Raw genomic sequence first — 19012 nt, forward strand, 5'->3', positions numbered from 1 at the left:
CGGCATGATTTTATGTCTGTGTCTACACTCTGCGTAGATAGTGCAACACCCGGAGATAGTGCAATACCGGCCCGACCCGCGGCGGAGGGGAAGCACACGTTAAGCACTTCCCATACGTGGGCCGGTCCCGAAGACAGTGCAATGCCGGCCCGACACGCGGCGGAGGTGCAGTTCGCCATTAAGGGGCCCACATACACAGCTTCGCTGGTCATCCTTCTTCACAGAGTGGAAGGACACTGCAGAAATTTTTTATCCCAAGACACACTGACCAGGTAAAGTTATACAGTTTTTAGCGTCAGTGCAGAATATCCGTATTTAGCGTCTGAAAGCAAGACAGACGTTACTGCCTATATACTGTGAGATGGTACGCGTGATATACTACAACACGAGTCGATGTGCGTAGTTGCCGGCGAAGGTCGAAATCCGTCGAGTATCGTACCTGTACCAGAAACGCCGGAGTAACGCATGGAGTAACGCCGCGAACAAGTAAGTGTCTGCACTTTTCGGAGGCCCGCTCTGCACAAACACATCCTCTTTTAAACCTCCGGCTCGCATGAAATCTTGTTTGTCTTAAAAAAAAAATCTGATGTGGTTCGCTGCGCAGGCCGGATATATGCACACACAGCGCAAGGATTTCCGCGGTTTCGTCGCTGAAATCCTGGAGACCGTTTAAACTACGAAAGGTAACCGGCAGCAAGGACCGTGTCGGATTCGGCGAAACAGCTCGATTCGACGCCGCGAACGAGAAACGCATGAGCGCAGCACCAAATGAAAGAGCTGCCGCGAGCCTGAATGCCGTAGCCATAGAAACTCTGTGGTCGTAGCCATCCTTTGTTTACTTGGACAGTGTTGCCAGCGCAAGTAACAGATTCTCGAGTTAATTGCCGATAATGGCGGTTTATAGCAGAATCACACGGGAGAATTTGATAGCCCAGTCACGCGGTCGTCGGAGCCGAAGGTCTGGCGACGCCATCCTTGCAGGTCCTCCAGGATGGCCCGCAATTAAGATTAACAGCCGGCGTTTGCCCGCTATGGCCTGTGGACGTACAAGCCAACGCTGATGTCAAGCTGATCAAGCAGTGTGGAGGCCGAACTGTGCCCCCGGAAACGAAACCAAAACTGGTTTGTAGAAATGTTATAATAGTAAATCATTCAGGGGCGCTCTGAGGCTCAGTAATTTTTCCCCCGGGGTTTCGGGGTAAGGACCTTCATTTAAAGCAAAAAATGAAAAGTCGAGAACGTTATATGCTAGTATTACTTTAACTGCATTTGCAGTTTATGCCTTTTTGTGTACATATGTGTGCTCGTTTGGCACGTGCAATATAGTCACACTTTGTGTAAACACTTATACACACTTCTAGCACTGCGTACACTTAAGAGCATAAGCGTCAATTACGGGTGAGCAAGGATACTCCCCCGCCCCACCCCAACCCCGCCGGGCCGGAAACCTTAGACGTGTTACGTGTTGTTGTTTTTGAATGTTTGAAGGAGATTTTGCTCTACAAAGAAAGGAACCATGCGTAAAAAACTTTGAAAGTTTGATCACAGCAATGACTGATTTATTTTGTGTGTCTCAATCAACAGAACAGCTAGTTCCACTTCCCCCCCTCCCCCCTTATCCAGGAAAATGGGAACGTTACGCCTCTACTTGAGAGAGTTATTCGTTAAATACAGAGCCATAGTACACAGTGCACCATGTTGTAGAGTTATTAAGCATAATGTACACTTAACGGCTAACGAAGGCCGATTCCCAAAACGCAAATATACACGTGTACTTCACTTCTGGAACTCTTTTGAACATCTTTTTCTATCGGCTATTAACGACAGGCGGGGTATTAAGCCCGAAACGCAACAGATGCGTCTCTAAAGACTGCAGTATTCTTTTGAGCGAGCCTGCCGGAAAGTCGTGCAAGAACAAAGCCAGACTACAGCTTTACGGGCGAATAGGAGAGACAGCGCGTGGAAGGGTAGTTAGCTCGAGTCCCTTTGCTTTATCTCTCCTGGGTTCAGCTGGCGTAAGTTGCGTATTTATTGTCCTAGCTCTACACTGCAGTCGATGTGGCACGGTAGCGTTGCACAGTGTTCAGCGGATGGAAATTCGGGTACAACTCTCAGTGCGAAGAACAGCCTTCTAGGTGCACCCTAAAGGAATATTCACACTTAAGCTGTAATTAATTCAATCTTTGGTTCAAGCTATAATTCAAGCTGTAATTCAAGCAATTAATTCAAGCTGTAAGTCACGCTTTTGTAATTACCGATCTAATGGGCGCTCCCATACCACCAGTGGTCTCAGTTCGCCATGGCCACCATGACCAGCAGCTCTCGATGACGTCCCAGATTTTGACAGCGTCTGTTTGGGTCTAGTTAAACGTTTCGCTTTGAAAAAGTAGCACGGACAGGATTTTTTTTTTGTGTGTCGTTTGCACTGCTTTGCAGGATAGCCGCTGACCCATTATTGCGCTATGGAGCCTCAAATTTACGATTACGTCGCGCGGAGTTTTAACACCAAAAATATGAACGGCCACGACAAGAAACCGCGAAGTGCAAACTACCAACTCTTTATTCCTTATATTCTTATATTTCAATGCTACACTTTAGGGGTGCGCGAATATTCCAGACCAAATTGGAAACGAATCTATTAGTGCCAGAAGCGACTCGAATCGAATATACATCGAATATTCAATACTTTTCGAATAGTTTTCTAATAATGAACAGCCTTTATCGCACGTAAATTTAGCAAAAATTAGCAAGTCTCTGTCGTTACATAGTACATTAATTACGAAGCGTTGTTTATTAAAATCACAAATGGAGCATTAGGAGCAAACAAGCAATCTTTTTTTCTACAGATACACAGGATTCTTCGGAGATTGCGGATGATCGCTGCATAGCCCGTGAAGTATGGTTACCTAAGTGACGTAGCCCGCCGTACTACGCAAGTTCTCATGTTTTATGTCAATAGTATGCCTGTGGTGGCGGAAATTTACCGTACTCTTGCTCCAAGTTTATGTTTAATTGGGCGCAATTGACTGTTTGAAATGTTCGAAATATTTTCGAAAAATATTCGCATTTACGAATATTTTGCCTGAATAGTGTCCTGTTCGATCGAATCGAACAGGACACTATTCGATTCGTTAATAGAAAGTTTCAAATATTTGCACCCCCTAAAATATTTCATTACTTCTTACATTTCATTCCTATCGCCATGTAAAAAACGCGTTCACTGACAGTAATAAAGTGTTGGTAGTTTGTACTTCATCCTTCCATGTCGTAGACGTTCATATTTTCAGTGTTGAAATGAACCTTTAGCTCAGGCAATACAGGGGAAAGGAAAAATCCGTTTTCTCGGGAACTGCTGCTCCACATTTGATGAGGTTTGTTGCAATTAACAGAAAACGTTCAAATCTAGTGACTGTTGGAAGCGAATTTCTGATTTGGGCCGGCACTTCTTCAATAAAAAAATGTTGAAAAATTGTAAAAGTTTTAGAAAAGAAAGTTATCAAGTTTACAACTCCTTAAATCAGCAATAATAAAAAAGCCATATCACAATTCTGTAAACCGCATCTAATAGTACATTTAAGCGGACAAAATTGATGTGTTACACATATGGCTCTCAAACACATCACTGATATGTGGTTAGGACTTTTGTGATACCCTTGTAAACGTTGCAACCAATTCACATGAGCTGTGAGTTAATATATGAAATTCGTCCACTTTAACAGATGAAGTGTCCAGAACTGCAATATCTGCTTGTGCTACGGAGTTTCGCGTTTGTAAACTTTCGGCTTGTATTTTTTTAACACAATAATTTCCGGCAACTTTTGTAAAAATCTTCAGGGCCTAAATAAACGTTCTGCTTCCTACAGTCACTAGAACTCAAATTCAACAACTTTTATTCAAACCAGTCCAGAGGTTGTTTATAAGACCAGTATTGCGATTCACATGTAATTACTTTTAACATGTAAAAACAGGCAAGATCACACGCTGCTGTAATATTGAAAAATCCATGTTTTCGTTATCTCAGATGAAGTAAGAGTAGTACGTATTGCAGATGTCACTTAACTAGCATGGGAAAGTGCTTTGCAAGTGTTTATGTTCGCACTTCTATTTTATGGTTTACGTACCGAGCGAAAAAGTAACCCAGTGAATTAAGCCTTCATATAGTTCGGGTGAAACAAAAAATAATTTGTCCCTACCCTAAGCATGACACTTAAGCTGCATACTGTTGTTCGACCCTGAAACTTTCATCACCAGGACATATTCACTCTTTCGATTGCTCGAAAATTGCCTCCCAACGGATAAACACGCGTAACCGACTGCGTCGTTTCATTATCTCTGATGACATTTATTTTCCTAACTGGGTATGTGTCGCATGCTCTTACATTTTGTCGCTTTGTAGTAAGTAAGCATCAGACCAGATTTTTTGACGAGGCACCGTCTGGGGACATCGTAGACATATTGCGAGTGTTTTATATGCGTTTGCTTAGCACATAATAAAAGCAGTCTCAATATCCACGCATGGAGAGCATATGTATTCAAACAAAGCTCACATGAGGAAATAAAACAAATGCAGAGTAAAAAAAGAATAAGTACAAGCTGTTCTCTTCGTTGTTTTGTATTAAAGGGACACTAAAGAGGAACATTTTATAGTTAAGATGCACGGAGTGTTGCAAAAAAGCAAGAGTACGTCAGCTGTTTACATGGCTCTTCCAGGCAAGCAGCTGGCTGATTTTCGTTCAAATTTCGCATAAATGCATGGCCCACAAGTGAATTCAATTTATTTCGATGTTTGAGAGCGCCACTTGCTTGTTCAATTCAAAATAAAGCCGAAGTACAAGCTTACACGATCGACCTTGTCAGTACCAGGAACCTGCACTCTCTGCATGTACGTGCAACGAAGTTTAAATTTTTTTTTTACTCCTACTGCATGTCAAGGTTTACAACAAGAAAAATGTAGTATAACTGCCTATCACCGCTACCAGTACATTGTAAAATAATTTACGCTCTTAAACGTGAATAAGGGTGTAAATATGTCTATAACTTACACTCTTACCCTCGAAAAAGGGCCTCAGAGTGTGAGTTATAGACACATTTACACCCTCATTCACACTTAAGGCTGTAAATTTTTTTACAGTCTACCAATAGAGGTACTGTTAATCATTAGGGCCTACAACAGAACTAGAATCATTCAAGAACGACACTGCCTCAATGTTTATGACAACGCCACATTACAAGAAAAAAAAAGAAGAACATGCAAAAGAGTTGTCCACCATTAAGAACAGGAAATCTCCTATATATATTGCTTTCCAGTGCGAAAAAAGAAAAAAACAAGTCGGGACATTTGCCAAGGTTGAAGACATGGGCGTGTTGGTATAGCATATCAGAGGCTGGAGTGCTCTGTGGTGTGTGTTTATCTTCTGTGTGTCTCGTCAAAATGTTGCGCAATCCAACTACGGGACATTTGACCACCCCAAGGGGGTCAAGTCTGAATCCACTCGGGACATTTACTAAAGAGTCAGGATTTGTCTTGCCGAATTCGGGACGGTTAGCGATCCCAGAATACTTAGATTGCGATGTCTCGACGGCTACGCGCGAGTACCTCCCGGGCGACCTGGAATACCCCCGTTTTTCCAAGCATCCTTTCTACATCTCGATCGTGTCTCTTTTGCGATTTAGTGCTCCCTGTGATGCGCTCGCGATGCACGTCTCCAGCTTTCTGTTAGATACCCCGAAAGTGTGTATACAAGTCTGGCTATATCTTGCTATAAAGGAATGCGTGGCCAATGGTGGGATCCAACCTCCGTCTTACAACACAACTGCCGAAATGCTCTTTTTTTTTAAACACGACTCAAACTGAATGCTCTGCTCGCTCCCCTGGCGGCCGCGACGAGAACCAAGCCGATCTATGCATGGCCTCCGAGATACACCGTGGCGCAGAAACGCGTGCGGGGGTAAATCTCGGAGGCCATGATCTATGTTCATCCGCAGGTTCTCGCATTACAGCGTGTGCTGCAACGTTGCCTCGTAGTCTTCAAATCGTTGCGACGTGGTCGCGTACAAGCCCCCAAAAAAGAAGAAAAAAAATTATGCAGATCCCACGCACTGTGGTAATCGATGTAAGCGAAGCTTTCTGTGCTGGTTGCTTCGATTGGCGATAATTAGCGGTGATGTGGACGGCGCTAAAGCTTAATTTCATCAACGCTTAGTCTAACACGAGAGCGGTGAGTTTATGTTAAACGTTACCTTGCCTGCGCCACGGCCGTTTGTCTGCGTAGTGCACAGAACACACAGGGAGAGGTGTTTGCTTGAGGCGTTGTAGTGCGCCATATTTCGTAACCTCTGAGAGGGTTGAGCATTGTCGTTACCTCGCATGGCGCATCGCATCTTGGCAGAAGTATAAAACTTGAATTGCATCATGGGGCCGTACGTGTCAAAACCACGATCTAATTAGGAGGCACACCGTAGTGAAGGTTTCCGGATTAATTTTGACACCATGGCGTTCTTTAACGTGTCTCTAAATATAAGTGCATGAGAGTTTTTTTTTTATTTCCGTCGAAATGCGGCTGCCGCTGTCGGGAACAAATGCGCGATCTCTAGCAATGTCATTGCCGCAAAGCTAACGCGGCGGGCACAGAAGTGTTGATTTGACGGTCGACTGCTACCGTAGTGTAGCCTAGACCCTGTGGTGCGCTTTAATTAATGTGGCTTTGCTTTTGCACGTCCTGCGTAAGCGTAATTTGTCCGCTTGGCAGGGAGTGTTAGCCAGCGCCACCACCTCTCATGTTATGATTAATAAAATCGGGCCCCTCGGTTCCCTTTCTGCTCGCATGTCTCTCTCTCTCTCTCTCTCTCTCTATATATATATATATATATATATATATATATATATATATATATATATATATATAATGTCAGCATATGCCAAGTGGCGCTTATATTGCTGCCATGTACAAGCTTAGCACAACACAATTAAATATATAACAATCAGAATAGGATAGTATATACATATATACTCGGTTATATACTTATCATAGAACAAATGGCCACCTCATCGTGTAATTTTGATCAAGGGTTAGAATTGTGCAATCTGCCACAGGCAATTTTGGCAAAATTTTGGACCTTCTAAAAAAAGCTGCAGAAATTCTGAGAATTGCCTTCGAAAGCGCAAGCATTGTTTGATTTGGCCCCCCTTTGTCTTGATATTTTGCTTACTTGTTTTTTTCCCAGCTTATGCGCGCCTACAAGTTGCCTTACCGGCGGCAAACAATGCTTAGGCTTTCGTATATAGGCAATCGTCAGATGTTCTCACCGCATCTGGCCACTCGAAAGCGATCGCGTCAATTGAGCTGGAACGCCCCGGGCTCGAGCGTGCCTAAACGTAGCAGAGCGGTCGAAAGAGAACGGCAGCTGCCGCAGTAACGCGTGAGGCGACGCGTGAGGGGAGAGTGTGCGTTGCCGCGACGCCACGTCACCCTCGCTGTAACTCACGCAAGCCTGCATTATGCGCGCGTTCCTTGTCCACGCAAGCTCTCGGCTGCGTTCTGACTGCGCGTCGGTCGGTAAGGCCCGATGGAAACGCGCCAAGCGTCTCAATGCGCTCGCTTGCCGGCGAAATGTTCAAAACTCGAAGGTGCTCAGCAGCGTTCAAATGGACACGGGGTTACACCAAAATGTCAGGTTGGCCCACACCCGAATTACAAGTTGTCCCGCCCCCTGATTTTAGTTGGCCCGCCCCCAAATTTAACTTGGCCCACCCCCAGATTTCAAGCTTGCCCACCTGAAATTTAAATTCATCAAGCTTGCCCTCGGCCTTCCAGTCCGAACGCACACTAAAGACCTCCTCAATTTGGGAATTCACAACACGTTCGAAGAAATAGTTGAAGCCCAAGAGATTTCCCAGTTTGTCAAACTCTTCGGTACCCCACCGGGCCGAGCCATACTTGGCAAGCTGGGACGTAACCTTACGGTCGTCGGTCCCGAAATTTCAAGTTGAACCACCCACAAATTTCAAGTTGTCCCACTTGTAAATTGCAAATTGAACCAGCCCCAAATTTAAGTTGGCCCACTGTTATGACTGCAGTAGACGACACGCTGTTTGTCACGCGCAAGGATAGAATGCGAGAGCCACGTTGGGAAGCAGATAGTCGGAAGACAGTCCCCACGCGATGCTGGACGCTGCTGATTTTCCCGTAACGAGCTCCCATCGTCAGAGAAGAAGTGACACAAAGGGGAGAAAGAGTTGCCGCTCCAGGGGAGGTGGGGACGGCGCGAAGGGCTGACGGATGTTTCCTGGAAGAAAGCCGCCCCGATCTGGTGCCTGCCATGCAGCGGACAAGACCACTTGGGAGTAATAAAGCCCCTTAACCTTCGTAAAATAGCGACACTCTCATCCTCCGCCTTCACTCCTTCTCGTTTCTCCTCTCTTTCACGCCCCCTCCTCGAGCGTGGCGCCACCTACACTGTTCGAGCGTAGCAACGGCGCCAACATGCGCTGCTCGCCACTCCGTAGACGCTTCTCGAGCAAAAATGGCGCTGATGCACGGCGTGAGGGCCCACGTGATGCTATCAGGCCAATAGCGACGCGGCGGCGGCCTCGGCCAGAGCGCGCGAGGAGGAGGCGCCATTCTTCAGAGCGTGGTACTACTTTACGAAGTTTAAGGGGCTTTAGGGAATAATAGATCTCCTCTCCCATTCCCACGGCCAGACCCTCTCTCCGCCTTTGCATCCGCTGGAACTTGGTGGGGCCGCTGGTCCGATATTCCGTCGGCAACAGTGTTGTTTGTGCTTCTTGATTGGTTCTGACCGGTGTGTGATAGGCTACCGCCAGGAGGGAGGGTTGGAACAAGGATGTTGTAATGACGGTGCGGAGAGAAAACAAGCGGCTCTGGGCCATGGATACGAGATTCTTCCAGACGCTGGGTGCTAAACACTTCACTTTTTTTTCTGTTTTTCCTATTCAGCGATGTAAATAACTTTTGTTCAAGTGCCAGTAAACCGGTTGGTCATCGTTTTGCCAACTTCCGAACATCTGACTTCTTCAACCTGAAGCCCCCGCCCTGCTACCATATGGAGCCGGGTTCGAGACGTAACCTAGCACCACGACACCACCTCCAAATTTCAAGTTGGCCCATCCCCAAATTTCACTTGGCTCACCCGTACTATAACCTTCCCTATGCATTTTCTAAGGAGCCCTGTGTATCTCTATGGGCCTCTATGTGTATTCTGTTCTTATATTATTTTGTTTTTGCTTTAAGTTATTCCTCATCAGTTAAAAGCTACCATTCATCTACATTTACTTTATCACAACGATTATATGTCGTAACATTGCAAATTATGCATTGTTGGGCAGATACAAGGCAGTGCACTTTTCGCGTGGCAGGGCCGGGGAGCTCGCCAAAGAATGCTTACGCATTAAAAGCACCCGGTACACAATTTTTCCCACTCTTCCACTCCTAGTACTGACGCATTGTTAAAAAGAAGATTGTGGTCTAACGATTAGAGAATAAGGCTGCTGTTCCCGGAAATCGAGGTTCGATCTATCGTCGGACACTTGCTTTCCGTTTCTTTTATTTTACCGAAGAAGCCATAAACGATGCGAGACAGGAACCCACCTACAGCGAAGTGCCCGGTATTCAACAGATAATGATTCGCATCTAATTGCGCACTGCTTTCAACGCAGCACGCCCGACATGGCCAGACCGGTGGTTGCACTCCTGGTTCTGGTTTGCCTGGTGGTGCTATGCGAATGCACGTTCGAGGGGAAGATGGGGCAGCAACTCCGGACGCCCGAGTGCAGGAAACGTGAGTAGAAATGAAGTTTAGCAGGATGCGTTGTTGGGCAAGTTGGATCATTGTAATAGGAAACATTGGTTGCGCTTTCTAGACAATCACATGTAAGAAGACAAACCGAATTAGCGCCTTTCCTGTCTTCTTACATGTGACTGTCTAGAAAGCGCAACCAATGTTTCCTGTTACAGTGAGTAGAAACGTAGCGGCACGTTGTAGTGACCGCTTGAGAGCGCTCTGCTGGCGTTATGAAGATCGTAAAAAAAAAAAAAAAAACGCAGCTTTAAAGCTGTATGTATTACGACAACACCCTGGTAGGGTTATAGCGATAACGTGGCTTCGTTAAAGGGACACTAAAGCGAAACAATAAATCCGTTTAAACTAATGAAGCATTGTTTGAGAACCCTGCAGGCATTTGTTAAAAAAAAAACTTTGATAATTAGATGAGAAAATGAAGGTCGAAGTATCAGTATTTGAATTTCGCGCCGAAACCCAAGCGCCGATACGTCAGGGTGAGGTCAGGGATTCCAAATTATGTTTTCGCATTTGGGCCGCGTTGGCTGAATAAAGGTTCCCGAAACTTGCCATGTTTAACATTTGGTTGCTTTAGAACACAATGTAGTCAATCTGTACCGCTATATACAATTAGTAGGCCCTAGACGATGCCATCAAAATCCAAGACGTCACAGCCCCCAGGTGCGGCAACATAAGTAGGCGTCGCCACCCGTATTTCGTTCTTGCGCTTTTTCTGGCTTACCAAACGCCTTATCGTTGTAAAAATGGTGTTTTTCGTTTTGTAGAACGCTAATTTATTGATGCAGAAGAAATCATTTTGCCCTTTAGCGTCCCTTTAACATCACTGGAGCCGTTTGATTCTTGCAGAAGTGCTCTTAGTTGGTATTTCTCACCAGCTTTGTAACAAAGCGTTGTCAGTTCGCCATGAAAAGAGCACCCGAATACGCCGCAGAAGTATCGTTGCAGGAGGAGAATAATAGGTCCAGGAAAGGGTAAACGCAGAGCTATAACCACAAGGCTCAGCAGTGTTAGTGTGTACGTGAGTGAGCAAGTAAGCGAGTGAGTGAGTGAGCATAAGCGAGTGAGTGAGTGAGCATAAGCGAGAGCGTGTTAGTGAGAGAGTAAGTAAATAAATATGTAGGTACACGAGAGGCAAAGAAGCTTGAGAACAGGTTAAGGACCGCGCACAGAGCGATGGAACGAAAATTGCTAGGCATAACTTTAAGAGACAGAAAGAGAGCGGTTTGGATCAAAGAGCAAACGGGTATAGCCGATATTCTAATTGAGATTGAGAGAAAAAAATGAAGCTGGGCAGGTCACGTAATGCGCCGGTTAGATAACCGTTGGACCATTAGGGTTACAGAATGGGTACCAAGAGAAGGGAAACGCACTCGAGGACGGCAGAAGACAAGGTGGAGCGATGTGATTAGAAAATTCGCGGGGTGCTAGTTGGGATCGTTCGGCACAGGACAGGGGTAATTAGAGATCGCAGGGAGAGGCCTTCGTGATGCATTGGACACAAACAGGCTGATGATGATGATGACACGTGAGGAGTCATTAATAAATGAGCGAATGAGTGAGGAGGCAGAAAAAAATATTGGAAGAAAGTTGCTAAATAAACGTTTTGTGAGGCCTGTTCGCTGCAGTAACGCGGTTCGGAGGGATACCTGCAGTTGCACCATCTAAGATTTCGTAATTTAGGCGTTCGATATTTCGAGGCTTGCTCAATTATCTCCTACGCTGATGGTTTACTTGCTTGCTTGTTCCTAAATTGTGGCGCTACGGGAGATTGGCCAAGAAGCAGACGGTTAAAGGTTAAAAGTTATAGGGAAAGGGAGAGAGAAAAACTGAAACATAAAATTAAATCAGGATGAAGTATAACGTTCATGGTAATTAAAAACAGATTTACGTGGAAGATATAGAAATGTTTTTTTGTAATTATGTATAAACTGCAAATTTCGTATCCTTGTTTTTTAAGTAGTATTAGAATAATTTCGAAGGCACAATCAGGGACTTAATGATTTATCCAAGCATTGATTTCGAGATTTAACATGGTGGCCTTTTTGTGCCAGTCGCAAATGGCCACGCAGATGTTCTTGCCGCTAAAGCCCAATGAAGAAGCCCCGAAGGAGTGGATATTTTGAGTAGTTAAAGAAATACCCAATTTTCGGAATGAACACTCTAGTTTCTTCCTCTGATTTCTAAATCGACGGCATGCTACTAGAAAGTGATCAATGTTTTCGGGTTCAAGGCAGGTTGGACATAGAGGGGACGGTGCCAGACCAGATCCGTATAGGTAAATACTTAATGGTGGGATGCGGCATCGTAATTTCGTTATGGAGATTTGTAATTTACGTGTGGGACACCATTTATTGTCCCATGAAAGGGACAAATGGCTAAGTTCTGACATTGGGACACCGGTTTCGGATTTCATCATCTTCGTTTATTTCTCATTTTGCATGTGACAGTACTCAAAGTATTCAAGAAGTGCGGCATCAAGAAGCATTGGACAAACCAATTGCAGAAGGACTTGGCCGCCGTCGTAAGTGTGCCGTAACCCACCGATGAAGTCAAAGCTTTCGAAGTCACGCGATGAGCGAGTATCCCTAATGGGGTACGCGACGTGCTGGGCAACCATCACAGGGCCTCCGGGATCGGGAAGTGTGTACGTCGCGCGTCACCTGATCACGGAGGCCATGGGTGACGTCGACCATTGTAATATGCGAACTTTTCGCTTCGAGTAAGCAAACGAGACCGAAAAAAAAAAAAGGTTTTGAAGCCTAAACTAACATTTTTACTGTCCTATCCGCTTGTCAGCTCTTTGCGGAGGAGTGCGCTGGAGCGCCTTCTTCCCCTGTCTGAACGTTACTGTGCTGTAACCTTTCAGAATATCCATACTGGGGCCGCACGATCAGGGATGCCATATAAAACTTCTTTTGCGGCCGGCTAAAATATTACTGTTCTTTTGTTTGTTTTGTTCACTGTCTCGATTTAATTTTTTTGTTCCTTATAAACTTTTAAAATTAAAGCACACAAATTGCATCATCTGCAACCCTTCACAAGTTGTTTATCTTCAATAAGAATTGCTCCTCAAAAGGTTCTTCCGCGATCCTCCTTCGTTTTCGGGAGAAGACATGTGCAGCGACTCTGAAAACTGTTAAATGCTCGCCCTGAAGGAAAGGGCCGCGCTAATCGTGATGTACGAACACATTCAGATGGACTCAGACGGTGCAGACGTCCGTCTGCATCCTTTTATGCCTATTTTCTATTTTTTTTTTGCTAGTGTAAAAAAAAAAAAAAAACAGCGCAGCGTAATCATGGACGTGTGCCAGTTAGCTCCTCTCATTGCTTTACGAACGCGTTACACACAAGATTGCTGTTATTCGATGCCGCGATGCTCAGGTCTGGGTCTTCTGCGCTTCGTTGCTGCTGGGGCCAGCAGAAGGCGCTACCGCGATAAGGCCAATGAAAAAAAAAAAGAAAAACTGAAAATTGTTCACAAGTTGATTCCCAGTCATCAACGTCCGAAGTAACAATAACTAAAGGGTCGTCGAAGCGCCGTTCCATATTGTTGGCCAACATCTGGTGGACCGGCGCCCCTCACTCGCTAGCCACTCAGAGATTTACATGATTAACTGTAACGGACAGTCAGCGAACGTTCACGTTCCTTCGAATATTGGCTAAATTTGTGTTGTCACTTACCATAAAGCTGCATATCATTCCGCGCTGATGATACTGCCCGTGTCTTACAATCGCAAAACACAGGTGTATGCGAGTCACGTGTACACGCCTATATAGAACAGATGAAAGCATTTGCGTTGAAAGGCCGAAAACTGCACTAAGCGAATAAGAATTGAGCAGCAGCTCTTGCCGCCCATGAGTGGAACGCGCGCTTCCAGGGGCGAGAGAAGGAGAGGGAAATTGATTATAGGAAAAAAGTTCGGCGGTGGTGTACTTCCAAGAGAAGTTTGCAAATGCGCAAGCCTGCCTTGTTAGGGAGATCGAGGCACAGTTGCAGCAGCAGAAGCAGAGAGAGAGAGAGAGAGGGATATAAGGAAGGAAGGTATATTAACCAGTCAAGAGTCCGGTTGGCTACCCCACGCTGGGGAAGGGAGAATAGGAAGTGACAGAAAGGAGAGAGAGAGAGAGAGGACGCCGATTGTAGGAAGGAGGTAACACGCAGGTAACTCACGTAAATATTTACATCCATGTGGGCTCACTATTGTTGCCGCCAAATTTAAGAGCTCGAAGCTGCATGGAATGGAAAACTTTATTGACTCTTTTAAGGTTCTAGCGGGTCGAGGCCGAAGTCTTCATTCATCGCCAATTATGGCTTGTTTTGCCAAAAAATGCAGCTGGTTACATGTAATTGGTTGCTGCAAAAAAGTAATTCAATTACAGCGTGCGTTACCGAGTAAACAAATTATTCGTTAAATTGCCACATTTACTAAAGAGCGTAATTGATTACTAGTAAATAATTACTTGTAATTGATTGTGTTTTGTTACGTACAAGTCTTAATATCGCCCGCATGTAAAGAGTATCATGGTAAACTACAGCGTTTATCGCGCCATTCAGCGCTCTCTATCCATTCATGGCGCTGTATAACAACGTCACACCTAGCATGGATAGCGTCTGATGGCTACGCGAATATAATAAGTATGGCTCTGGAGCAGCGTGAAGAAAACAAAGGCATCGAATTTTTCCTTCTTTCTTTTTTTTTTTACGATGGCTAAAATATATTTTTTTTGTGATGGGCCCTGGCACTTGCGACCTCTCCAACAGATGGCCCAGATTCCATTCCACGACGATCTAAACGGCTGTTTGGCCATGTCCCTCGACATGGGGACCAACCAGTCCTACTGCAAGGATGAACCAAGTGTAAGTAGCGATACGTATTTGTTCGTGGCGCGAAAGACACGCCAGTGATAATGAGAACTCGACCAGGCAAACTATTTTTGCGCATAAGCAAGTGTATATTCTACTTCGCTGTTGGTGTAAATATTTGGCGGTGTCATAATCGGGTACAGGTTGCCTTTTTAAAAGTTTTTTTTTTCAATAACACTCGTGGAACAATAAAGTGTGCCTGTAATTAAGGTTATTCGCTCTCTGACCTGCACCGCTCTCATCCTGTCTCTTAACGTTACGCCTAACATTTTCCTCTCGAGCTTCCTTGATGACCTCCAAGTTTCTGTCCCATAGACTGGCACCGGTAGAATGCAATGATTTTGCGCTTTTCTTTTCAACCAGAGTGGTAAGCTTCCAGTCAGGAGTTCGTAATGCCTGCCGTATGCACTACAAGCAATTTTTATTCTGTAAATTTCCTTTTCATGATCAGGGTCCCCTGTGAGTAAGTGTCCAAGGTAAACGTACTCCTTCATGGACTCTAGATGCTGACTGGCGATAATGAATAGTTGTTCCTTTACCAGGCTCTTGAATATTACTTTTGTCTGCAGCATATTAAACAACAGTACTCATCCACTTTCTCGGTTATGGCCCTCAATCATTTGTTGCAATTTATCCCCAGTGTTACTACTGAACAGGACAATGTCATCTGCAAATCCAAGGTTGTTGAAACATACGCCGTTGATCCTCGCTCCTAAGCATTCCTAGTCCCAGATATTTTAGTTAACATTAACAGATAAAGAAATGGAGCTGGGCAGGCCATGTAAAGCGGGATGCAGATAACCGGTGGACCATTAGAGTTACAGAGTTGGCGTCAAGAGAAGAGAAGCGCTATCGAGGAAGCGCAGGAAATTAGGTGAGGTGATGAAATTGGGAAAGTTGCAGGTGCAAGTTTCAGTCAGCTTGCGCAAGACAGGTATATATGGAGATGGTTAGGACAGGCCTTCGTCCTGCAGTGGACATAAAAGTAGGCTGCCGCTGATGATATCAATAATTAAGGCGTTGTGGTTGGCTGAATCGGCAAATGATGTCGCCAACGGCGTCCGGTAACCAGGTACCATGCAAACGCCACTGCGTATACCGGAATAGTGGACACGCTAGATCTCTCTTTTGTATATATGTATATATATATATGAGAAAAAGGCTAAGACTGTACTAGCGGACAAGACAACTTTCTGTGGCAATCGAGCGAAAGCTGGAGGGGCGGAGCTTCTGTACATGTGTTACTGCGCCAAGTAGTCCAACAGCGTTTCAGAGCGCTTCTTTGTTTCTTTCGAATAGTCTGAATCAGCGTAGCTTTCATGCGCGACGGTTCCGCATTTGCCATTGTGCGGAAGAACAACGCGGAAGAAACGGTTCAGATTTAGAAACTAAATGGCGCAATTGGTGTTACCATTTAGTTGTCGGGAAATGATGTTCGCATTTTCTCTTTCCCCGCTGAGACAAACGTGGATTACAATGCGCGACTTTAAAGCCCCTTAAACTTCGTAGTGCCACGCATTGAAGAATACCGCCTCCTCCTCGCGCGCTCTGGCCGAGGCCGACGCCGCGTCGCTATTGGCCTAATAGCATCACGTGGGCCCTCGCGCCGTGCATCAGCGCCATTTTTGCTCGAGAAGCGTCTACGGAGTGGCGAGGGGCGCATGTTGGCGCCGTTGCTACGCTCGAGCAGTGTAGGCGGCGCCACGGTCGAGGAGGGAGCGTGAAAGAGAGGAGAAACGAGGAGTAGTGCAGCCAGAGGCGGAGAGTGTCGCTACATTACAAGGTTTAAGGGGTTTTACGAGACTTCAGCCGGGAGCGCCCCCTGCTTTGTGCGCGCGCTCCCTGTCCGTAGCTTCGCCTCGCTTTCCCTTCACTGAGACAGAAAGTTGTGCACGAGTTTAGGCGGATCACTGTTGCACGCAGTTGTGATCAAATAAGACGAAAACAAAGCTAAGTGCTGGGCAACTTCGTACATTATAAGTACATCGACTTATGTTGTGATCCTGTTTTTTTTGTGCTATGTATAATTGTGTTCTGAGCTTTGCAGTGTAATTGCTTGTGTTCTGGGTTTTGGCCATTCAAAATGTTTGACCTTATATATGCGTATGTGTACTGAACTACCCATGCACAAAGCATTGTAGGTCATGTACTGTAGGACGGCATTTTTTTTATACATCTGATGTTCTTCTGAACGCCATATTTTGTGACACCATTCGCTCTTCTTTATGCACATATTTGTTTCCTTTACTAAGTGACAAAGAGTAGCCGGTGCCGCTATAAAGGTGCCGCCAACTTTTCCTATTATTTATTTTAATAAAAAATACGTGCCCATATATGTACACAAATGATCAGTACACGAAAGCGTATGTGTGATGTGTCAGAGCCATCCTCTGCTGCATTCTCGACTGATTTTTCGTTGTTGTTGGCGGAGACACGCGCTGTCACGGTTTGCATACCGATTCATAAGTGTGCTGCTATGCGTAAACTTTAAGTTTGTCGCATCGTTTCTTTTTGTTTTCAACTCGTCGAAGCGCTACATTATCTTTTATTTCGACCGGCTTTGCTCGGGAGCGGATCATTATAGCGGCAGGCAAAGCAGACGAATTTATCCGGGGATGTCAAATAATCTCACGAGAGGGCGTCTGATACTCGTTCGCTTTGCTTTCTCTCGCAGTTGAGGGTTTACCTACAGTGTTCAAGAATGGCACTGGTCAGAAGAGTCGTAAGTGTCCTTTTCGAGATCTTTTTTTTTTTTTTGACGTTGCGTCCGTCTGCGCGCGCGGAGCTGGTGTTAAAGAGGCAATAACAAAAAGCACTACATTATTCTAAAGACTGCGTAATTGCCCTTTCAAAAGTGTCTCTGTAATACTTTGCGGGGAAAAAATAATGCTCGTTACTAGAGAAATACGAAAGCCCAACCTCTCGTCCTAATTTTTTTTCAAGCATTGTGGCAGACGCTGGCAGTAACGTCTGTTCGTGCTTTGAAGCCTCTGCGTGTTAAAGGGGTGCTGACATGATATTTTCTAGCCTTAACTATTTGCCTTTAAATGAAGGTCCGGTACTCCTAAAGACGAGAGCAAATACAGCCAAGCGTCCCAGTGTCCTAAACAACTTCACGAATTAGCTTTTCTATAGCCAGTTTTGGTAGTGTTTCTACAGTGTCGTCAGTCGTGACACAGTATGCGGTCACGTGGGAGCCGGTCATCGCGGCGTTTCGACACTGAATCCGGCTCACTTAGTAGTCCGCTATGCCGCTACATCGGTGTTCGCAGTGAACGAAAGCATAATCCAAAATAGTTTACACCCATGAACGCCCCCCCCCCCCACACAAAAAAATAAAAAATAAACATGAGATTTTCATAAATAAACTCACACACCTGCGCGGAACATGCAGCCCAGTCACGGCGTATGGTGGAGAAGCGGCTACATAGGAGTTCCATTTTTGGCACCATGCACTAGAGGTCCTCGCAGCGAAGTATCAATCAATCAATCAATCAATCAATCAATCAATCAATCAATCAATCAATCAATCAATCAATCAATCAATCAATCAATCAATCAATCAATCAATCAATCAATCAATCAATCAATCAATCAATCAATCAATCAATTCAGTATCAAAGACACTTGGTGACACTATCATCATCGCGTTCTTTTCACGACAACGATCTGAAATGCCTACAACTCATACAATTACGCCCCAGAAGGGTGTAAGGGCGTGAGTTATAGACCTATCTACACCACTCTTTTGCCTCTAGGGGTGCAAATTGTTTAACAATGCACGGGTGTCAAAACGCCGGAGCGAATGTCAGAAGGTCGCAAGACGCTGCACTCATGCGACCGCATGCCGTGTTGTGACGACGCGACACAGCACCCTCTTGGGAAAGGTCACCAGCAATGGCTGTAGAGAAGGAGCTATATTAATTAATTGATGGCGCTATTTATGGTCACTATCTTTTATAGGGTTTAGAGCTGTAGGACCTTCATATAACGGAAGAAAAAAAAGATAATTAATGGTGAAAATTTGAAGTCAGTACTCCTTTAATCGTTAAAGGTGCATAAAAAAGGTATTCGAGCTGCGTCAGAAAATTACTCTTCTGAAATACAAAAAAGAAAAATGTCACTTTTACCGTGAGCAGAGCCTCATGAAGGTTTCACGCGGCGCGCACTTTCGATCGCGATCATGCCCGATCGGGACTGAACTTAATTCTCGCTCGCGATAGGCTCCTTTGCTCAAGCCGAGCAAGAAATCCAGTCACGGTCTCAAATTGTGATCCAGATCGGGCTCGATCGCGATCTAGCGTACGCCGTTTGACGCCGGTAGTAGTA

At 45.2% G+C, this 19012-nt stretch overlaps 1 protein-coding gene across 1 annotated transcript in view; it reads left to right on the forward strand.

Moving 5' to 3' along the window:
- Positions 1-2113: 2113 nt before the first annotated feature.
- The window catches only part of LOC126526056 (uncharacterized), a 28074-nt gene continuing 11175 nt past the window's right edge, over positions 2114-19012 (forward strand). Inside the window, exons 1-5 of the mRNA XM_050174054.3 lie at positions 2114-2135; positions 9677-9798; positions 12267-12340; positions 14582-14677; positions 17358-17405. Coding sequence (XP_050030011.3) covers positions 9687-9798; positions 12267-12340; positions 14582-14677; positions 17358-17405 — 330 coding nt within the window. The 5' untranslated portion in view covers positions 2114-2135; positions 9677-9686. The remainder of the gene's footprint in view (positions 2136-9676; positions 9799-12266; positions 12341-14581; positions 14678-17357; positions 17406-19012) is intronic.

The sequence above is a fragment of the Dermacentor andersoni genome, chromosome 8 (assembly GCF_023375885.2).
Source record: "Dermacentor andersoni chromosome 8, qqDerAnde1_hic_scaffold, whole genome shotgun sequence".
NCBI classification, from domain to species: domain Eukaryota; kingdom Metazoa; phylum Arthropoda; class Arachnida; order Ixodida; family Ixodidae; genus Dermacentor; species Dermacentor andersoni.